This window comes from Crotalus tigris, unplaced genomic scaffold (genome assembly GCF_016545835.1).
Source record: "Crotalus tigris isolate CLP2741 ecotype Arizona unplaced genomic scaffold, ASM1654583v1 scf7180000021046.533783, whole genome shotgun sequence".
Taxonomy (NCBI): Eukaryota; Metazoa; Chordata; class Lepidosauria; order Squamata; family Viperidae; genus Crotalus; species Crotalus tigris.
Genome location: NW_024098324.1, coordinates 311,449 through 334,468, shown reverse-complemented (window position 1 = coordinate 334,468; position 23,020 = coordinate 311,449). Strand labels below are relative to the sequence as shown.

General features: G+C 37.5%; 1 protein-coding gene across 1 annotated transcript; it reads right to left on the bottom strand.

Annotated features, from left to right (window-relative positions):
- Nucleotides 1–261: 261 nt before the first annotated feature.
- MSGN1 (mesogenin 1) lies at nucleotides 262–919 on the bottom strand. The gene has a single exon (XM_039369328.1). It carries the CDS (start codon nucleotides 781–783, stop codon nucleotides 262–264), a length of 522 nt encoding a protein of 173 aa, XP_039225262.1. The 5' UTR covers nucleotides 784–919.
- Between the last annotated feature and the right edge of the window lie 22,101 nt (nucleotides 920–23,020).

Sequence of the window (23,020 nt, the reverse complement as noted above, 5' to 3'; positions counted from 1 at the left end):
GACCATGAGGAAATCCCAGGACTGCAGATCAAAAAGTCAATGAAAAAGACACATCCCAGAACAAAGCAATGGGCAAACCACTTCTGTACTGTTCCCAACAAAGCCGCACGACTGCGTCCTCCACTGGAAAGGGGTTTGACCACATTTGTTCGTAAAAATGTCACTTTTAAAAAAAGACCCGAAGCCTGTCAAGTGGAGCGTGGGGGGGGGGGAATCTGACAGACGGTTGCCTTCCAGAGAGGACAAAGCTCCCCAAAGCCTTCAAGGCATTTGTCCTTGCTTGACGGGGTTCAGCAAATCCGTGAGTTCGCCGATGTACTTGATAGTGTATTTCAGCGTCTGTATCTTGGTGAGCGGCTGGCCCCGCTGGGTGTACATGGGCGGGAGGTAATTGCGCAGCGTGTGCAAGGCTTCCGCCAGCGTCCTCATCCGCAGCTTCTCCCTTTCGCTGGCCTTTCGCCTGCGCTGCACCGACATCCGCCCTTTGGGCCCCTTCTGACCTTGGCCCTGCCCGGGCCGCGAAAGATAGACGGAGGGAAACTCCCCTAGCGGGTATCCCCTCAGGGTGCTCCCGCCCTCGTTCCCGCCGCCGGCGCCGCAGGGTAGGTCCACCAGCAGGGGATAAGGCGAAGAAGCGTACGAGTCGAAGGACGGGGACGGGGACGGGGACAGGCTTTGCGCCGGCGAGCTTTGGCCCAGCTCCAGAGCCCCGCCGCCGCCGGCCTTCCAGTCCCAGGAAGAGGAGGAGGAGGAGGAGAAGAAAGGAGGGGGTTCGGCGTCCATGCTCTCGGTTGGCCCTTCCTGAGGCAGAGGCTTAGGCAAGCGAGGGGACACGGCGTCCTGCCCGCGGCCGCATGCAAGCCACGTCGGGGGTCTTGGCTTCGGGAGAAGCTTTTATGGGAGCGGGAGGGGGGGCTTGGTGACCAAAGGGGCCACCGGGTGCCAAGGGAGTGGCGGGCATTCAAATGAAGAGCGGGGAGACCCAAATGAACTCCCCGGCCGGCGTCTTCTCCGTTTCGCTAGGCTAATTAGCGCCCTTCGGCTAAAGGCCATTTCGGCTCAGTGACAGGAGAGGGCGAAAAAGAGGAGGGGGGCGACCCAGGCAGGGAGCAGGAGCAGCGCCTGGCAAAGGCCATCGGGCTAGGCTGCTTGATATGTTAACCGGGCCCCCAGGGGGATTAGGCAGCGAAACCCACCACATAAAACATCCCTTGAGGGATTGTTTCAAGTCAGAAAGAAGAGGGTCTCTTTCCTTTTTGCTAGCCGGGCACCCCGTCGCCTAAATGCATCTCACTTTCCTAGCACATGAGAAAGCTGGTGGTCTTGAATTCTGCACCTTTCTTGAAAAGGCTTTCCTTTAAAAAAAAAAAAAAGGACAGAATCAAAGGTTTAATGAAGCACATGAAAAAGGGGCTTTGGGTATTATTTATTCTACCTGTGCTCTAGTAAAGCACTTTTTAGTTGATATCAAAGTTGTTTCATTAAAATGTATACCGTACTGGTGTCTCATCTTGTGTTTTTCAGGAGGTCAAGTTTGCATACATAGGGCTCCCACCATTCATTTTTTCCCACAAAAGCATCCTCCAGTGTAAGTTGGCCCAAATTTAGAATCTAGAATAGAATAGAGCTGGAAGGGACCTTGGAGGTCTTTTAGTCCAGCCCCCTGCTCGAGCAGGAGAACCTATATCGTCTCAGACAGGTGGATGTCCAGTCTCTTCTTAAAAATCTCCATGATGGAGCGCTCACAATTTCTGAGGGTAAGCTATTCCACTGGTTGATTGTCCTCACTGTCAGGAAATTTCTCCTTAGTTCCAGGTTGCTTCTCAAGTGGCTTTATGTGATGGATTTGGGTCCCCTTGCTCCTGGTCAACACCTTCCCCACTGTAACCACATACTGTTTTACGGGAAAGTTTTGCCTTTTGCCTACAGCCTCTTCAACCTCACACTGATACCAGTATCCCATTAGGAAATTGTCGTGCTGTATCTTATTGGCCATGTCCAATATCACATGAACACACTTGTGGTAACCTCATGGGAATCTCCCTATTCTTGTCCCTTTTTTGCAATCTCCCAGATATGTTCCAGCTCTGCTCTGGGTCCTTCCCAACTTTTGAAAGAGCTTGGTGGAAGGCAGGGGGAAGAAGAATCTGTTCTTTTGACAGGTGCCATTTCTTCAAAAGACACACTTTTGGATGCAACTGCTGAGCTCAAGATAAGCTTGGTTTCAATCATTCCTTTGTTCTAAACTCACTTAGGGAACCTACAGAATTCTGACCTAGAACCTTTTTCCCACTGCTGAGTTGCCCAGCCTTGAATTTGCAGAAAGGAACGTCACGATGCGTTCGATCAGGGTTGAATGTGCTGTTAAGATATTATATATTTCTTTAAATATGCACATTTTGCTATACATTGCTGCAATGGGTGCCAGTTTGCTTTTGGGTCCAATTCAAGCAGTTAGTTATGACTTTTAAAGCCCTACCTGCCATAGGACCAGATTACTTACACAACCATTTTTCTCCCCATTATATCAGCCAGTCTCACCCAGTCAGACAGGAAAGGTATGTTGCAGACCTCATCCATTAAAGGATTTCAACTGGTGGGTCCATAACGAGAGCCTTCTCTGCCATTGCAATTACCTTGTGGAATATCCCCCCCCCCCAGAAGTGAGGCAGGCACCCATTCTCCTGGCCTAGAAAGATGTGAAAAATGACTCTGCTGCCTTGCTTGGGGCTCACAGAACGGACTCAGCTATGGGGTTGGTTAGCACCTTGAAAGCTTTCCCCCACCTTTTAATTACCTTTTAATATTGACTTTTTATTCAACCTTGTCTCTTAAATTTTATACTTTTAAAAAATATTTTATTTGCACACTGCTCAAAGTCCCTCTGTGAGGGAGATGGGACATTTCCAAATTTGATAAATAAAACTGAATGAGTTTGCAAGGTACACAATGCACCCCCATACTTTTAAAAGATATTATTCCAAAAGCCTTATAATCGTGAGGGTGAAAGGTCGTTCTCCGAGCTTGTGGGTTGGTTTCCGAACGTTTCGTTACCGGGTTAGATAACATCTTCAGTGGCGTTTTTAGATGTTACCTACCCTGGTGATGAAACATTTTTGAAACCAACCCACAAGCTCAGAGAACGAACTTTCACCCTCATCCTACACTCGACTTACAGATATTTGCCACTATTGCAAATCTTATAATCGCAGCTAAGGGCGTTATTTCTGATATCTCTTGCTCTGATATTTTGAATGGGCATCTCTGATTATAATTTTCCCATTTAATTTGTATATGAAGGAAGTTTTTCTGGGGTGTATGGTGTGATATCCAACATTGAACAAGTGAAGTTCTGCTTATTCTGTAGACTCCTCTCTCCTCCCCCCCCCCACCTTTATCTTCAGACTTTGTATGTAGCATTCTGTTGACAGTATTCCCTTTACTTTTAATTCACATTAATGTTGAAATAACCACCACCAAATAGAAATATTTGATATGGAACTATCACAGCCCTTTAGTTCAATATTTTATTTTATTTCCATAAAAAGGTCTCAAAGCCATATACAACAATGTAATAGGAATACAATTGAACACAACATTCAATGTCAGAAAAAGAAAAAACAACAGCCATGGCTATGAAAATTAAACATTTTGTTGCCCTAAAATCTGATGGGAACAAAAATATTTTAACTATCTGTTTAAAGGATATGAAAGGCTTACAATCAGCATAATTAGTACGAATAGAAATCAAAGATGATTTCCAATGGGAATTGGTTTGGGATCAAGAGTCTGCTTTGGGCTGACAATTTTTTTATTCAAATTAAATACCATTTTAAACAGCATTAAAAACTATGTATTCAACTTAATGTGCAGTTTGCTCTTAAGAACAATTTCTTAGTTATTGTAGATATTATAGGATGATGTATTATTTTAATTCCATAGACTTTTATGTACTTGTTTTCATACATTTCTTTGTACAGTGAAAAAAAATTTTCAATCCACATTGCATTGAACTAAACTCAGTATTTAATTTCTAAGGCATATTCATGGCTCTTGTTTTTTTCTCATTCTTCCCTTTGCTTCTTTTATTGTGATCATGAAAAATGACATAGTGCTGTATTAAAAGAGGAATAAGGGTATTTCTGTATTATCTCTGAAGAATGGCTTAAAATGAGTTTCAATATCCTCGCTTCCCAAAGGAACAATATGAAGTGCAATTTTGTGAAAAGACTAATAATTTCCCATTATAGTTGTCTAGTTATTCTCCAAGCGATATTTTCAAGAGTATGGTGAAGGAAATGTTATTTAATATAGTCTCATATATAAACTGGCTTAAGCAGGAAGTGATGTTCCATAAAGTGGCACTAAAATTTGTGAGCATAATTTACCCCTCCCAAAGGATGTGTCATCAAATTTTAAACACCAGGAGTGTGTCAGGTGAGATGTAGAATTGTACCAGTCTTGATGTGAAGGTCAAAATCCTCATCTCTGCCTTTTCTGTGCCTCTTATTAACATGTTTCTCTCCTAGTATGTATTCAGTGGTCTAGTTTTCATAGCAGGAAAGGAATCCAGAGAAACATATCCAGAGAGTTCTGATAGGCAAGGAGAAATGCAGTGGGAAGGGCAAGTAGAATAGCTTCTTAAACTTGAGGCCCCAATTAATGGCTGTTAATACTGTACTTAAGCTGTTTTGTCCTACTCAGTAATGGAGCTAGGAGTGGACTATTGGGCACAGACCAGAGGCCACAGCCTAGACCAGTCGTGGCAAACTTATGGCACACATACCAGAGGTGGCACTCAGGGCCCTCTCTGTGGGCATGCATGCCATCGCCCCAAACAGAGGACTTGGGCCTGGGCTGCTCCCCCCCCTCTCTCCACACGCGCAGAGTCTGGGAACAGCTGCGAGAGCTGGGCAGGGAGAAGGGAACCTATAAAAGGAGCAGATTTTGGCAGAAGTGAGCAGCCTTTGGATGCAATGGTGGGCAGGAAGCGAGTGAGCACATAGCCTTTGGAAGTGACCAGTGGTGGGTTTCAAATAATTTAACAACCGGTTCACCTGGCCGCCCCACCCATCAGAGACCCCCTTGAACTCCCCCAACCCTGCCCGGCCCCCACCACGAGCAACATCAAGGTGGCCACATTCACCCTGGCCATGCCCACCCCGTCTGCTGTGACCACCGCAGCCATGCCCACCCAGTGGGCCACGCCCACCCAGCCCCTGGAGATAAATAAGTGGATTTTGGTTGCAGTTTGAGCACTCGGTTTCTAAAAGGTTCGCCATCACTGGTCTAGATGATCACCAGTTCAATGAAATCCTGTCCTACCTGCTGTCAGGCTGTTTCCTCCTCCTCCTCCTCCTCCTCCTCCTCCTGGAAGATAGATGACATTTCACAAAGAATGCAGAGCAGAGACAGTCTTCTTTTATGACCATAAAGCCCCTGTGCATCATAAGCACCTCTTTATTCAGCGTTAGTAAGAATAAAATTAATTTTCCATTCCCTTTTCCTGTTGCTTATCAGAGACAGTGGCTTAGTAGAAGTACGTATCTTTTTAGGCAGTTTGTGAATAGAGCTGGTTATTTACCATACCCAAAGGTATTCTATGTTATACAGATCTCTTTACTAAATAGTGTTATAAATGACTTTAGTAATGAGCTGCCTCCAACATCACATCCACAGATAGTCCCTTTTTTGGATTCCTTTTTGCACTTCCTGTGCTTCCCACAAATCTGATTTCTCTGGTGGATATTAAGATGGCCATGCAGAGGTTGCAAGAGAGATGGTTCTTTCTAATGTAAGTACTGTATTGTTCTCTTGCTGGATGGACAGTTGAGGACACAAGCCAGTTCTTTTAAGCAGCTGTTTATGGGGACCAATCAGTGGGAGAAAAAGTAGAAATGGACTCTCTTTAAAATGTCATTTCAAAGTCTGGTATGTAATGAAAATGAATACACGATTTATAACTAATATTACTAAAAATACCTTTGAGATATACTTGGAGCTCCAAGTTTTTGCTTTTGGAAAGATTACCAGCTAATTCCTCCATTTCATATTTGTGACTGAAAGATTTATGTCTAAGGAATTAAAGGACAATTTACCGGTTACAACACTCCGGTGGTAGAAAGTGGCTTCCTATATTTGAACTGGTAAACATGTATTATTTATGGATTTTAATTTACTGATTAGATTAGTTAAGGCCTATTTGCAAGCACACGTTTGAAAGGATGTAATATTGACAAATGTACAGTTGTGAGGTAAATTGTTGCCGCTTGTATACTAATATTACAGAAATGAATATTAAATTTTCTCTACGCTGTTAAAGAAGAAATAAGATACAAACCCTACTACTGAAGCTATTTACAGCATTATCACACATTTATGGTGGGAGTATATAGTAATGCCTATCCACATTAGTAATATATTAGAATAGTGACAAATGGAGGACACTATTAATTGCTCATATACTGTAGATAGATTCATGGAACTGTTCGCTTTTCTGGCCTGTCCAGGAAATGAAAGAGTTGAAATGAGTAAGTTGTACATACTGCATTACTTTAACAAATTTAAAAGCACAAATTTATATCCCTGACCTCTACCTTTTCCTCCATCTTATACAAATCTGGGTGAGATCATTTTTGTCATATAGTAATCCCATAACACTGAAGCTTATTTGAGTTATGGAGCTAATATTATAGGTCTGCTCAATGACACTTTGAAAAATGATGAAGGCATTTTCTGCCTGAATGGCAGCTTTATTTTTCACTCCATTAATTTATTCAGCAATCTGAAGGCAGACGTTTAATCTTCATTCGCTATTGATAATGAGTTCCTTCCTCCTAATTCCAAATGCATAAGTAGGTTGCTAAAATAAACTATTATCAATAGTAAAATGCTACTAATGAGCAGCTTTTTCTTTAAAATGCTACAGGGAGGAAGCAGATGCTTTTCTTAGTAACAGAAAAAAATGGATACTTTTGAAATTAAAACAAATAAAGATTTGTTTTATGCATTTCATACATCTCTACTGAATAATTTAAATCTTAAACAAGGATACCGTTGTGTCAAATTCACTTTTTGGGAGGGGGAATTCCATTGAAAACATGCATCAAACAAGATTGCTCTGATTTTTTCCCCCTGTAATAAAACTATAATTTCTATTCATGATTCCTTTAGTCTATTTAATCAAATATGATTTTCAGCATAAAATAAGTCTTGACTTGTCCTGGCTACACATACTTAATCATTTCTATTTTTATTTATTTATTTATTTTAAGGCATTCTGCATGGATCCAGAGCAGCCAAAATGGAAATGATCTGTTAAATAAAAACAACCAGATAAATTTGATCAGTAAAAGTTAAAATGCAAAACAATATAATAATGACTTAACAAGCAATCACAACTCATTTATTTCTACCATCCCTTTAGAATTAAACCATTTCAACCTAAGAGCTAACTATATCGGGACAGAAGCAATATGAATTTTCTTGAGAATGCAATCTACAGTCTTGCTACTAGTGTCCGGATTTGTCATTCATGATCATCTTGACAGCTGAGACAAGGTTGTGAAAGATTGGGGAGCTGAAGTCTAGCCCTTCTGGAGGGTACCAGATTGAGGGAGGTTGAGTTTGAACCATCTGTGAAGCAAGGTCACCATATTTATTGAACTGGAGAATATCTGCATGTTGAAACTGACAGTCACCAGAGCTGGAAAATACAGGGGCATAACATTGCCCTCATTCTCCAAGATGTGTGGATTTTTTCATGAGATTGTTTGATACAAATATTGAGAAAAAAGGCTAGCTATTGTGAAACCATAGGTCTCAAATACATGAATGAATCCAATTGGTTGTGCATGTTTTGTCTTTCAGGTTGCAGGGAAGCAGACAACCTGTGTGAGACTTTGTTGGCACTTGTCTATAAGCAGAGTTAACTGCATACCCATAAGCATCAGTATTGTTTTGAGTGGTGTCCTGTGCAAGTGGTATGCTTTGTTCACACACTTGTAAGATCACATGCTCTTCAAAACCCTTCCATGTGAACATTTGATCCTCTGAGAAGTGACAATCTCAACTAGCTGAGACGTGACAGCAACTTCCCAATTCATTAAGACATCTGGCCTCTAATCAACTGGTTCCCTAGATGAAAACAGTCCCATGTGCTGAATTTACACCTCTACTTTTAAGTAGGGGTTTTATAACTTGGTGTTTTCCAGTTGATATTGGGGAAGGCCTTTTTTAATACCCCTGTTAACAGAAGTTGAAAGGATACTATGCTGTGTGGTTGGTCTTTAATGTTTGCTTTTCATTTCAATTAGCGGAAAAGAGAAAGGAATGGCTGAAGATTTAGTCTTCCTTATTCTTTATTTAGCTGATCACCAAAACATAGATTTTACCAAAATGGGGCTTTCTTCTGCTCTTAGTACCAGGATCCAGAGAATAAATAGAATACCTGTATCTCAGAAGCTTGAATTCGTTGCCTTAATACATTTAATATGAACGCTAATCTGTAACATTTACTGATTCACAAAAGAATCCAAGTAGGCTACAGTCCAGAATATGTCACAAAAAAATGATCTGTAAATTGAATGCATTGGGACCAATGGGATTTGCTGTTTATGTGTGCAGTGATATAAGCCTTTTATTTTATTTTAAAAAGCTAACTCTGGTGGATTAGGTCAATCATTCTTCTTTACATAACCTGAATACTTGGGTTTATTTTATTTTATTTAGCATACGGCAATATTTGAATGATCTAACATTTTAACCTCTACCAGTTGTAAGCCCGAGCAGTAATCTTTAGGTAAACCAGTTCTTGCTATTCTTATTTAACAGCAATAAGACATAATTTCAGGAACCAAAGGTAGTATTGGGAACTAGATCTGAGTAAGCCTGAGTCTGGCTCATGCATGATTATCATTCCAACCTGTGGCTGCCATTTTCAGTGGTGGCTTCTATGGTAGCAATATCTGAGGCTGAAAAGCAGAAGTTGGTTTTGGAGATCTTTTCAATGGAGTCACATAATAAGCAATGGCACAGGCATGTATGAGCCAAGTCCTAAAGCAGTGTTTCTCAACCTTGACAATTTTAAGGCATGTGGACTTCAACTCCCAGAATTCCACAGCCAGCAATGCTGGCTGTGGAATTCTGGGAGTTGAAGTCCACATGCCTTAAAATTGTCAAGGTTGAGAAACACTGTCCTAAAGGCTATTCTACACCTGTTTGCAAGAATTAAGGAAGCCCTCCCCCCTGCTGAATGTACACAACACATTAGATGTTGGAAAACTGCAGGGGATAGGAATTGAACAGTATATGTGAATCTGTTTTCATTGCCAGAACCAATAACTTAGCAGACAATATCCCATGACTTTGCAATTTCCCTTAATATAAAAATGTTATTTTATGCTGATTATTTCATCAAAGAAACAGTGATTTCTCCATAATTCTACAACTTCAGTAATGTATTGCCTTTCACACGGCAATAATTTTATGTCTGTATCATTTTAAAATGCATCTGTCACCTATTTTTTTTTTTTTTATTTATTGAAATTTTTCAAAAGTTTTACAAATAAAAATCCACCCCCCCCCTCCCCAACCACCCCACCCCCCCCCGACTTCCCAGAACTGAATATAGGATTATTTAACAAATATTTTAAAAATAACATTTGCAATTTATAAAATAATTAATAATAATAATAAAAATCACAGTAATAATATATATAATAATAATATACATAACATAAACTTTAAAATGAATAATATATACTAAAAAAGAAAAAAAAAAATAAAAAGAGAAGAGAGAGAGAGAAAGAAGAAAGAAGAAAGTAGACGAAGAATAAAGCATATATATATATAAAAAAAAATATATATATAAATAATAATACATAAAAAATGTATATATATAAAAAAGAAAAAGAAGAAAGAAAGAAAGAAAAAACAATCATTACAAATTATAAAAAGGCTAAATAATATTTTTCCATATCCAAATTATGTTGTATAAAATTTATCCATTTTTCCCATACCGCAAAAAATTTTTCTTGAGATTGCTCCTTTAAGAAAGCCGAAATCTTTGCCATTTCTGCCAAATACGAAACTTTATGAAACCATTCTTGTAAAGTAGGCAAAGATTCCTTCTTCCAATATTGTCCTATTAACAACCTAGCGGCTGTAATCAAATTTAACATCAATATAACCTCCTTAGCATCACAGTCAATAACAATACCTAGTAAAAATAATTGCGGAGTAAATTTTACCCTCCTTTTAAAAATTCTTTGAATATTCCACCATATCTTAATCCAAAAAGCTTTTATATGCTTACACGTCCACCAAATATGGTAATAGGTAGCATCCAAATATCCACATCTCCAGCATTTCGGCTGTAGATTAGGGTACATAATGGACATTTTCTTTGGGTCAAGGTGCCATCTATAAAACATCTTATAAAAATTCTCTCTTAAATTTTGCGCTTGTGTGAATTTAACATTTCTTATCCAAATAAGTTCCCAAGTATCCATTGAAATCGTTTCACCAATATTCTGTGCCCATTTAATCATACAATCTTTAACTAGTTCAAGTTCTGAATCTAATTCCACTAAAACCCCATAAACTCTCTTAATATGGGTTGGCCTTTGATCTCTTACTTGTTTTAAAAAAATTTCATCTTCTCTAAGCCAGCCCATTTTACAATCCATCTTCCATCTATCCACTATTTGTCTATATTGGAACCATGAATAAGTTAAGTTTTCATGTGTTAATTCTTCCAAAGATTTTAACTGCCAGTCTTGGCCATCCCATCTTAGTAACTGTACGTAAGAGACCTTGTCCATATTTACCCCTTTCCTTATACCTTCTATGGCATGCCGAGGTATAGCCCATAATGGTATTTTGAAGTCACTTTTATAATACTTTCTCCACACTCTTAGCAAAGAGTTTCTTATAATATGAGACTTAAAAACCCAATCCACTTTTTTATTAAATATTAAATAGGCATGCCATCCAAAAAATAGGTCCCAGCCTTCCAAATGAAGTATTTCTGTATTTGTTAAATTCACCCAGTCGCTAATCAATGTCAATACTACAGCATCATAATACAATTTCATATTTGGTACCTTGAGTCCACCTCTCTCACGAAAATCTTGCATTATTTTAAGTTTCACCCTTGGTTTTTTCCCTGCCCAAACAAATTTATTAATACCTTTTTGCCATTCATCTAAATTACGTTCGTTCTTTAAGATAGGTAACATTTGGAACAAAAAAATAAACTTTGGCAGGACATTCATTTTAATAACTGCAATTCTGCCCATAAGGGATAACTGTAAATTATTCCAGTTTTTTAAATCCTTCTGTACCTCCATCCACAGCTTTTCATAATTATTTTTATACAATTTTACATTAGAAGCAGATAATGTAACCCCCAAATATTTTACCTTATCAACAATTTCAAAGTCTGTTAAGTTAACTAGAGCCTGTTTATCACCATTAGTCATGTTTTTAGCTAATATTTTGGTCTTGTTATTATTAATTTTAAAGCCAGAAACACGTCCATATTGTTGAATCAATTGTAATAATTTCACCACCGAAGAAACAGGTTGAGACAAAGTAACAACCAAGTCATCTGCAAAGGCTCTTAATTTATATTCTTTTTTATTAATTTCTATTCCTTTTATTTCTTGAGACTCCCGAATTTTAATCAACAAAATTTCCAGTGTTAAAACAAACAATAACGGAGACAACGGGCATCCCTGTCTTGTTCCTTTTTCTATTACAAAAGCCTCTGACAAACCCCCATTTACAATAATTTGAGCAGTCTGTTTTTGATATATATTGGATAATACTTGTAATATATTTTGTCCAAAATTCATCTCCTTGATTAAACACAGCATAAACTGCCAATTCACTTGGTCAAAGGCTTTTTCAGCATCCAAAAATATCAGGCCTGCAGAGACTTGGTTATTCTTTTCTAAATACTCTAATAAATTAATAATTTGTCTAACGTTATTCTTCATATACCTTCCAGTTATAAAACCCGATTGATCCCTATGTATAAACTGCTGCAAGATCCCCATAAGCCTGTTAGCTAAAATTTTTGCAAAAATTTTATAATCCACATTTAAAAGAGATATAGGCCTATAATTTTTAGGCAAAGTAAGATCTTGACTATCTTTTGGAATCAATGATATAAATGCATTACGCCAGGATGGAGGGATCTCTAACCCCTGTAATAAATTATTAAACAGTTCACACAACGGTTGAATCATCTCTTCTACTAAAGCTTTATAATAAATAGATGTCAACCCATCCGTACCCGGCGCTTTGCCCAATTTCAATTGTTTAATAGCTGTAACAATTTCTTCCTTAGTAATTAAACCGTTAATCTTTTTTTCCTGATCTTCTGTTAATTTAGGAAAGTTAACTTTGCCTAAATAATTATTTATATCTGTAATTTGAATATTAGTACCCTTATATAATTTTTGATAGTATTCTAAAAAAGATTTCTTAATCAATTCTTTCTGATAAACCAATTTACCATTATAATTTATTTTATCTATATTCCTCTGTTTCTGTTTTTTTCTTAACTGATAAGCCAACCATCTCCCTGGTTTATTAGCATTACAAAATGTATTTTGTTTCATAAATAGCAAATTAGTTGCAGCTTGATCAGCCATCAGCATGTTAAATTGTGTTTTTAACAATTTTAAAGCTCCTTTAACCTTTTCATCTAAGGGATTTGAAATTAAAAGTTTCTCTTTTAATTTAATCTCCTCTTCCAAGTCTTTCCGTTTCTGAGTCTGTTTCTGTCTATGCAAATTATTCATTTTTATCAAAATACCACGCATGAAAGCTTTACTTGCATCCCAGACCATTGACATTGATGTTCCCTTGTTCATATTTAAAGTAAAATATTCCTTTAAACATTCCTTTAATTTATGAACATTTTTTTCTTGTTTAAATAAATTCTCATTCACCCTCCAGGATCTCCTATCTTCCTTCTCTACAAACAGTTCCATCCAAACTGGACTATGATCGGACAATGTCCTAGGAAAAATTTTTACATTCTTCACCCTGTTGTATAAATCTGTTGTGATCAAAAAGAAATCAATTCTTGAGAAAGATTGGTGTCTATCTGAGAAAAACGTAAAATCCTTTTCTTCTTGATTACGTTCACGCCAATAGTCTCTCAATTCCCAATCTTCTTTCATATCAAAAAAGGCTTTAGGTAATTTAGCCTGTTTAAAAAAGGTAGAAGAGCCTTTTTTGTCCATTTGTATATCTAAGACACCATTCCAGTCTCCCATTAAAATCACAGATCTATAGTCCAACAAAGTTATTTTCTGATGTAGTAACCTATAAAATTGCTCCTGTTGCTGGTTTGGTGCATACAACCCCACAATAAGAATTTTCTTGCCATATAAACCAAGTTCAAGCATAACATATCTTCCGTAAGGATCTGATTCTAACAAGGTAGCAGATAAATTCTGTTTAACATAGATTACCACACCCCCTTTCTTCCCAGGGGCGGGAGATACAAAATGAGATCCCAAGCGAGGATTATTTAAATATTTTTGATCTTTAGCTGTAATATGAGTTTCTTGCAAGCAAATAATATCATTGTTATGTTGTTTCAAATAGTGGTAAATTTTTTTTCTCTTTTGAGGAATGTTTAATCCATTAACATTCCAGGACAGGAGCTTTGCCATCTCCCTTGGCCTTCAGCCTGGAGAAGATCCGCTCAAATTCTGCTGCTGATGAATATGTAGCAGAGCTTTTGGGTCTTGCTCCTCCCACCGGCACTGAAGCAATTTGCTGAGTAGATTCTTCAATTTCTTTTTCTTTTTCTTTTTTCTGTTGTTCTTTTTCTTTACGTTTATGTGCTGCACGGGTCATTCTCTGTTCTTTAACCTCTGGTTGAGACATCCATACCACCTGTCCAGCAGTCATCATCCCTGTACCTTCAGATTTCTGTTCCATCTCTTTGTCACTCAAGACTTTATGCATCATGGGCAAAGGAGAGCCTGCTCCCAGGACCGTTTTATAAAATTCCTTAGCTTTAGCAACTGTATTAAGTCTATAACGTGTCCCCGCATGGCTCAAAACAATGCCCATCGGAATCTCCCATCTAAATGGCATTTGTCTTGCTTTAAGTTCATTTACTAAAAAAGCAAAATCTTTTCTGCTTCTTAAAATTTTAGGTGGAATTTCCTTTAAAATAATAATATCTTGGGCAGCAATCTGAAATCTTTTATTATAAAAAATTTGTAGAATCTGATTTCGCAAAGACTTCTTAGCAAAATATACCACCACATCTCTAGGCAAATTCCTCTGTTTTGCAATCCAAGAATTAACTCTATAAATTCTTTCCACATCCCCATGTAACTCTTCTTTATCAATATTCAAAATAACAGCCAAGTCATTAATCACCATTTCCATCAAATCTTGAGTTTTATCTTCTTTCAGACCCCTTATTCTCAAAGCATATTCCATCTGTCTATACTGGAACATAAGAATATCATCTTGTGAAGTCTCCACTTTTTTCTCCATATCTTGAAATTTATAATCCAAAAGTTCAACTGTTTCTTCAATTTCCTCTACTCTGGAGTCCAGCTTCACAACCACTGAGGCCATTCCAGATAGAGCTAGAAGTATATCATCCCTCAAAATAGCATTATTCTGTTCTAAAAGCTCCTTCATCTCTTTCTTCATTTCCTCCTTAGTTTCAGATTTATTCTGGTCCAAAAGTTGTTTCATTTCCTCCCTAAACTGTGAGACAGCACTTACCATTATTTCTTTAATGTCTTGTGCTGATGTGCCAGATGGGGGAGGTGAAGGTGGAGTGGATTTAGGTTGCTGCACTGAGGGTATTATTTTAAGTTGTTGTTGCACAGTAGAAGTAGCAGGAGAAGAAGTTACTTTAGAAGCTGCAGTAGCTGGTTGTCGTTTTGAAGCCATTTTAATTTATCTTCCTTTCTTCTTAAAAATACCGATAAAAATAAGTAATCCAAAAAAAAATTAAAAATAAGATAAAATAGAATAAAATAAGATCAATCTAAAAGTCCCCAAGAATAAAAAAGTAAAAAAAGTAAAAAAAAAGCAGTATTAAACAACAATTCAGCCGATCCGTCTTTTAAAGGAAAAAACTTTCAAAACGCCATTTTACTTTCACTCTCACTTTTCCGCCCGAAAAAAAAAAAAAGAAAGCTCAAAAAAAAAAAAAAAAAAAAAAATCAGCAGATACTAAATAAACTAAATAAACTAAAGAAAAATAAAATAAAGCTAAACTATAAATAAAATCCTTTAAACAGTTCTGTCCGGTTTAAGATTACTCACGGTTTCTTTAAGTACGGAGATGGTAGCGGCGTCTCGCTTTGTTTCCGAAGAAACAAAGACAGCTGAGAGGCGGAGAAGGCAATGAACTCCGAGGGAACCCTCTTTCTACCCCCCTAAAAATAAAAATCCAGGGAGAGTTAAGAGGTTCTACCTCTATTCATGCGATCTCTACCCCTTCCCTTCGCCCGGGAAGGGGATTGCGAGCCGCGGGCCAGCTGGTAAACGCTGTGCTCCGCGGATCTGACACCTTCTCAGGAGGACGGCTACAAAGTAGCCGCCATCTCCACCGCTTTAACCACCGGAAGTCCCATCTGTCACCTATTTTTAACATGACACTTCAAGTTTGGAATAATATTTTTTTCCTTTTATCGGATGGCTTCTAAAATTGATTTCTAGCCTGAGTTTCAGAAATCTCTGTAAGGTCTCATTGCAATGACACAACTTGCTATTATTCATCTATCTGGCATGGGCCTTTGTGAATCTGGTTGGTGTTTTTGATTTTCTCCAGATGATTGGTACTACAGCTTACAAATTTTTTAACCAGCACAGTCACTGGCCACAGTGGACAAAGCTGCTGTAGCTCAGGTGTTATTTTTTCTACCAGAAACTAAATGTCTGCTCAAAAGTTGGATGGAATAATCAGCAGTTTATAATTAGGCCTAGTGTTTGTACTTGGAAACAATTGGCATAATTCCTTTTAAGGTTATGACATCTAGTCTCCAAAAATCCAAATGACCAGTAGATGGTAGCAAAGAGATGCAGAAAACTACAATGTTTTGCTGCCTTCCTGTGGTCATTCAGGTCTATGCAGCCCTGCTTTGAAAGCTCTAGGTTTTTCTACAACCTTGATTTTCTATCAAAGGCAGTTTACTAATGTTAATATTGTATTCATCAAGGGACAAAAATGAGAGAAAGGGAAAGCTGAACTTTATTCTTTTTGATCTGATCTGTTAAGCTTTGATGAACTCACACATCAGACTGTGGGCATGTAATCATAACTTTTTTCTTCAAAAACAATTGAAATTGAAATTTCACAGACACATACAGCAGTCTTAGATCAACTATGTTAGCTGAAATGTCCCAACAAAAACCAATTGCAAAATCTTGCAGGACTTTGGAACTATTCATGGAGATTTATATGAATATTTAGTAGATGATCAGGTATATGGGTGCATAATAGAGGAAGTAAGAAAACAGAATCAAAAGCATATTTTCCACTAGGTCTTCTGGGTTATTCCATGAGGTTGAGGTAGAAATGATAATCTTTTCATACATAGACATACAATATCCTGCTTTCTACAGGCTCCTAATATAAAACATATTTTAAATTGCGTATCATTCCAATAATTTCTAAACTGTGAAGAATGTATAATAAAATAATTAATATAAGGCTAATAAAACTAATCAACAAAACTTTATTAGCCAACAGGCAGGCCTGACACAGAGATATAGCTTTGAAATATGCCAACGATTGATTGATTTGATTCAATCCATTTATATTCTGTATACTGATTTAAAACAAGACTTGAAAATTATAATAATGAATAAAATATACAGCAGGTAAGATTTAAAAAAAAGCCAACCAATAACAACACAACCATTAAATGGCTCAGCTACAAACCAGGCTCTATAACAAACCTGGTCTTACAAAAGGCCAGCAGGTTTGGGGCATGTTTAAGTTCTGGGTTATAATACTCCCACAGGACAGAACCCAGAGCATCTCACGATTCTTGATGAAAGTTAGAGAGTAGATACAATAATAGAACATGTCCTTTTCTATACTCTATAGGCCCTCACTGATAATATATAGGATGCATTGGCACTTAGGAAACCCCTGATTAACATTCCAGTTCAAAATAAGGATATCTTTTAGATCAGCTTAAAGTAGTTCAGCATTATGTAGAAAGATAGCCAGAAGAGTTTCCTCAACATTGATACGACCTGATCAAATCCTACTACCAGACTCAAGACTATTAGCCTCTGTTCTGTGGTAGCCTTAAACTCTGGGTCAATCTCAAAGGAAGCCCCCACCCCCACCCCCACCCCCAAGCAGGGCATCTCCTCAAAGTGGATATTAAAAATATTAGAAAGGATATACTGGTACTGGCACTAGATACTTTATGACTAGACTAGACTAGACTAGAATCATAAAGCTGGAAGGGACCTTGGAGTCTTCTAGTCCAATCCCCTGTTCAGAGCAGGTGACCTTATACCATCCTGCACAAATAATTCTCCAATATTTTCTTGCAAACCCCGCACAATTCCAGGAGGCAAGCTGTTCCATTGATTAATTTGTTAGGAAATTTCTTGCTAATTCCAGATTGGATCTCTCTTTGACGAGCTTCCACCCACCGCTTCTTGTCCCTACCCTTAGGTGCTTTGGAAAATAAGCTGACCCTCTCTTATCTGTGAGAGACCCTCATGGCAGACAGCTATCCTGTCACCCCCTAAGCCTTCTCTTTGTTAGGCTAGACAGACCTAGTTCTTTTAGCCATTTCTCATGATTTAGTTTCCAGACCCCTTATCATCTTTGTTGCTTTTTTCTGCACTCTTTCTAGAGCCTTAGCATTTTATTTTGAACCACAGTGACCTGAACTGGATGCAATATTCCAAATGTGGCTTCACTAATGCTGTATAAAGCTGTAGTATCTCTTCTCGTGATCTTGATGCTATCCCTCTGTTGATGTCAAATATCCTTGCCAAAGAAGCTATTTGGATTTCTCTATCTAGTCTAGAATTATATAAAAATAGAAATCAAATAAGATCTTGTGTTTTGAAACAGATACCTTCAATTGTTATTTGAAGAGCAACAATATTTGGAAATGGTTTTAATATTTTGTTTGTGTGGTTTATTCTATCACAATGCATTTTTTGGAGAAGGATTTTATTATTTACAATATTGTTCTTTTGCTTATTATAAATCACCTTAATTTTGCAATGCTACGCATGATAGCCTCTTAATCATACAGGACCTTTCACTGAAAGACTAGACCTATTTATTCAGAAGTAGATCCTATGGAGTGTAGTAAGATAGGTTTATAATTCCATTTTTATTTCTGCCTAAAAACACATAGGATTGTGATTTGCTACTAATCCGACATTACTGAATGGGAAATAAATGTTGACCCTGATATAATTACCTAATAAATATGCTTGGGGATGCTGAATGCAAATTTGCAGGGTTGCTCTGAAGAGGAACTGATGTTTTCATGGCTGTGAGCTGGTTAAAAGATCAAAGACTATAAATCTATCAGACTCTGAAATGCAAGTCACCTGCCATCATGTTGAAGAGAACAAACCTTGCATTAACACATTGGTGCCAAAGACTCAAATTAGGTTGAGCAGGCTGAAAAGGAAAGGCCAAAGACAACATATTTATCATTTATTTAGAGTTGTTGCCTTCCCAATTTAGTCAAGACAATAGGATGGGAGTCTATTAGTCAAGAATAATTTCTCCCTAAATTTGTCAAGTCACCTATCAATAACTGTTGGGGACAACTGATGAATAGAATAGAATGCTGAAAATACAATCATCTAGGTATTAAACTGTAAAGAAAGGCTGTATTTTATACTAAAGTATTATCCATTTCCAAAATGCCATGAAATATAGAGATAGGATTTTTTTTTAAAAAAAGTTCCTTCTGTATTTTATTGAATCATTTAATATAGCTAAAAGCAATCTCTGTAACTATGAATGTACATCTACTTATATAATTCTTTAAAGATATCTTTACAAGCTGGAAGCATATTTCACTTTTATAGTTAAGACATCTACATATAGTTTCTCAATTGCCTCCACACAGTATATGATCCTTTAAAATCTAGCTGCTATTTCTTTTTGTTCCAGCCATGGCTCTGGGATAAGATGCTTTCTAAGGAACTGGAATACATCTGCAGTGTAATCCCCCTCTATGTTAACATGCATGCCAAGAAGAAATCCCAATTCATTCTTACTGGTTTGTTTATGCATATCGCTATTTAGGACCCAAAGATCAATAATTTTAGAGGTCTGTGTACCACTGAGTGATTTTCCCTCTACCAGAGTATATGCCATGATCTTAGCTCCAGCTGAACCTACACTATACCAAACAGAGTGGGAGTCTCAGAAGCATCTTCATTGCTTGGAAATCAGGGATCCATCCATTCAGCTCAATTGGCTAGAGAGGAGAGCACAATGCTGAGAGGCAATGTTTAAATTTGCTAAGCTAAAGTTGCTTAGCGATTCTTCTGGGAAATATATGTTGATTTTTAAGGGCACGTAGGATGCAGACAACTAGAACCCATGCAGGAGACATGAAAAATACTGTAGTGCCAATGCAAAGTGCATTCTTCTATGATCAATAGTTACTTAAGAATGGAGATAATTTGGCAATCATTCAGCCTCTTCCTTAAATAACCCTGTTTTACTTGTGGATAAACACTGTTTTTATGGTAAACTCTAGATAAATGAAATGAATAGTTATAGTTCTGTACATATTGATATGGTCACCTTGGTTAAAACTTCAATATGATGTCGAGCAGTGTGTTTCTGGAGATTCTCAATCATCCAAATCATGGCTGTTCCAAAAGTGTTTTTCAAAAGGTAACCGGAATTTCTTGTTTTTTCCCCCGAAAAACGTTTTGCTTCTCATCCAAGAAGCAAATGTTTTCAAAGAAAAAAACTCAAGGAAGTCTAATTGCTTTTTGAAAAGCACCTTTGTTGAACAATATCAGCCTTATCAAATATTTGCAGTTTATTTATAAGTATAGGGTTTTCTGCCTGAGCAGGGGATTGGACTAGATGATGTCCAAGGTCCCTTCCAACTTTATTATATTATTATTATTATTATTGATAATCACACAGTCAGCCATATTTGGCATTTTTGTCTATCTATCGAATGCTTACCAAGGACCTGGGATAGGCAAATGTGGATGTTTGATGGTATTACAGATATCATCCCAGGATGGAAGCAGTTCCTAGTAAGGTCGCCTTTTGCAATTGACTAATGGCGAATTTGTCAATGCCAGTGGTGTTCAAATGGTGCTCCAGTTGTTTTGGGATTGCACCCAAGGCGCCTATCATTATTGGTACTACCCTTGCTTGCTTTTGCCACAGTCTTTCTATTATTATTATTATTATTATTATTATTATTATTATTATTATTATTATTATTATTATATTATTATTATTATTATTATTATTACTATTATTTAGGGGTTATGGGGGCTTCGTCCTTGTCCCCCAAAGTCCAGCCTTCATTGCCTGGCTGGGTAGGTTTTTCTGCTGTTTTGCTGGCACTCACACACGAATCACTGACTTTAACACTGATGTACCAATATACAAATAAGATGCAAAATTAATTAGTTCTTTCATTATTACCCATATCCCAGCACATCACTGCAGTACTGCCTGCATACTTCCCATGATTTTGATACATTTTCATTCTTTTTATAGTTTATAGTTCTGGAATAGAGAAGAAAACCATTCCTGGAAACAGGCATTTTTGCTCTCAACAAACCGTAAACAAATCGGAGAATTCTCTTTTTGAGCAATTGATTCTTTGTTTCCTTCCTACGGAAGGAATTTATGTCTTTATGTCTTTTATTGCTGCACTGATATAAAAAAAAATCTAACTGCAGTTTTTTTAGTCATCTGATAAACCATTTTATTCATAAGTGAACAGGCAACTAGCAAAATATTTACTGTATATATAATTTTTAGAGGAAATGATCATCCACTTTTTAAAAAAAACAAGTTGTTCAAATTTGCAAAGAGAAAAACAATCTTTGATTTTTTTTCCCCTTACCCTGACCAATTTCTACTTATAAAGAGGTTATCTTGAAGTCATCTCTGAGAATTTTAGCATTAGCACGGTTGGAATAAAAAGTGGAAGATTAATGGAGGAGCTGTCACAAGTCAAGGTAAAAATCTTTTCATGTCCAAGGAAGTGTGAAACCCTGCTATTCTGCATCAACAGATGAAAGGAAACCACAGTTAACAATATTACTAGATCTGTTATAGACTAAGTGCTACTGGTGAACAGTAAAACACAGTGCTAGATTTAGCACTTTGCCCTTCAGGAAACAAATACTTTGTATTTCTATCACTGTTTAAATGAGGAGGCAGCTATTATCTGTTAGTTTTATTCAAGATTTCCTTTGTTGTTGAGCACCAAAATTTACAGCTTAAAATCATGGTCCTATACAATAAAACAAAACAAAAAAAAAATCATAGGCATTTAACAATTGATATTTTTCCCCCTAGGTTTATATTTCTATCCAAACAAAACTTGAGTTAAACTGGGGTAAGAAATTCATTGAGAAGTTTTCTTGGCATGTTAATAAAATATTTGTTATTTTGCACTCCTGCTTTCTAAGATTAATTCTTCTGCAAAGTTTTCTATTTTGGGTAAAAAGGTGCACAGCATTTTTTATAATGTATACAATTACAAAGAAGGATATGTTATTTAGCATATATCTAACTGTACGTAATATAGCTATGAATTGCTAAGGAACATGGATGATGTAACATATTTAAATACAAAGTTGAGCCAACTGTTTGCATATTTACGACAACTGATGTAGCTTTAGGTTGAAATATATGTGTCAAATTCTTTTTTTTTTGAAGATATATTTTAATAATTTCAATAACAGTAACCACTGGAAAATATTTTGCAGTCTAATGTGCACTACAAATACCTTGACAGATTTATGAAATCTACATTTATCTCTTGCTATATTGATAAATATTTGGCTGTACAAATTTAGCCTATAGAAATGGTTGGGATGACACGGGGTTTATTCATATTAATCTTTCCAATTTAAAAAGAAGATTCTTTTTTTGCAAGGGAGTATTGTATTCCTCATGAAATTATTACTGGAACTTGAAACAATATTACACAGCCTTAGGCTAATTGCTTTAATGAAAATTAAGGTCATATTTATGTTCGCACACACTAAAATCCATCGATTTTTATGGGGCTTCATCCCAAAATGATCTTCTAAAATGTTACCAGCATCCTAGATATATTTTCTAATTCCAAGAATCCCATCTTCGAAAGAGGTTTCTAGACTACAAAAGTCACACCTTTTTGAACACCTTGATGATTTGCTTGTTATAAGGTTGGCCTGTCTGAGATTCAAACGATAAGATCAACACTACCTTAACTCTGTTATCTAAACAGGGTCATAAATGCAATGTTTTCTTTCCAAGGCACTTGTGGTCCTATTCTAAAATTTTGGCAATAAAAACACTTTAAACACATTAAATTGGATCTTTTGCTGATATGATAAGCTATGACAGTGGTGGCGAACCTATGGCACGCGTGCCAGAGGCGGCACTCAGAGCCCTCTCTGTGGACACACAGGCCATGTCCCGGAGATGGCAACTGTCCCTATTCAACCAGCTAACTTGCTGAGGTCCCATGTGGCTGGATACATCCCAGCACCCATGCACTCGCTGGCCTCTGTGTATGGGGGCCAATGGTGTCAGGCAACAGCTGTCCCAGCCCAACTTGCATTGCCCTGCGACAATGGTATCCCCACCCTGCCTCGACTCGCCTCACCCCACAGGATGAGCCTCCTGCCCACCGCCCCATCTGCCATAGACCCCCTGATCTCCCCCAACCCTGCCCAGCCCCCACGTGCATCCCTCCCCACGAGCAACATCGAGATGATCATGCCCGCCTTGGCCACACCCACCCAGTCTGCCATGACCACC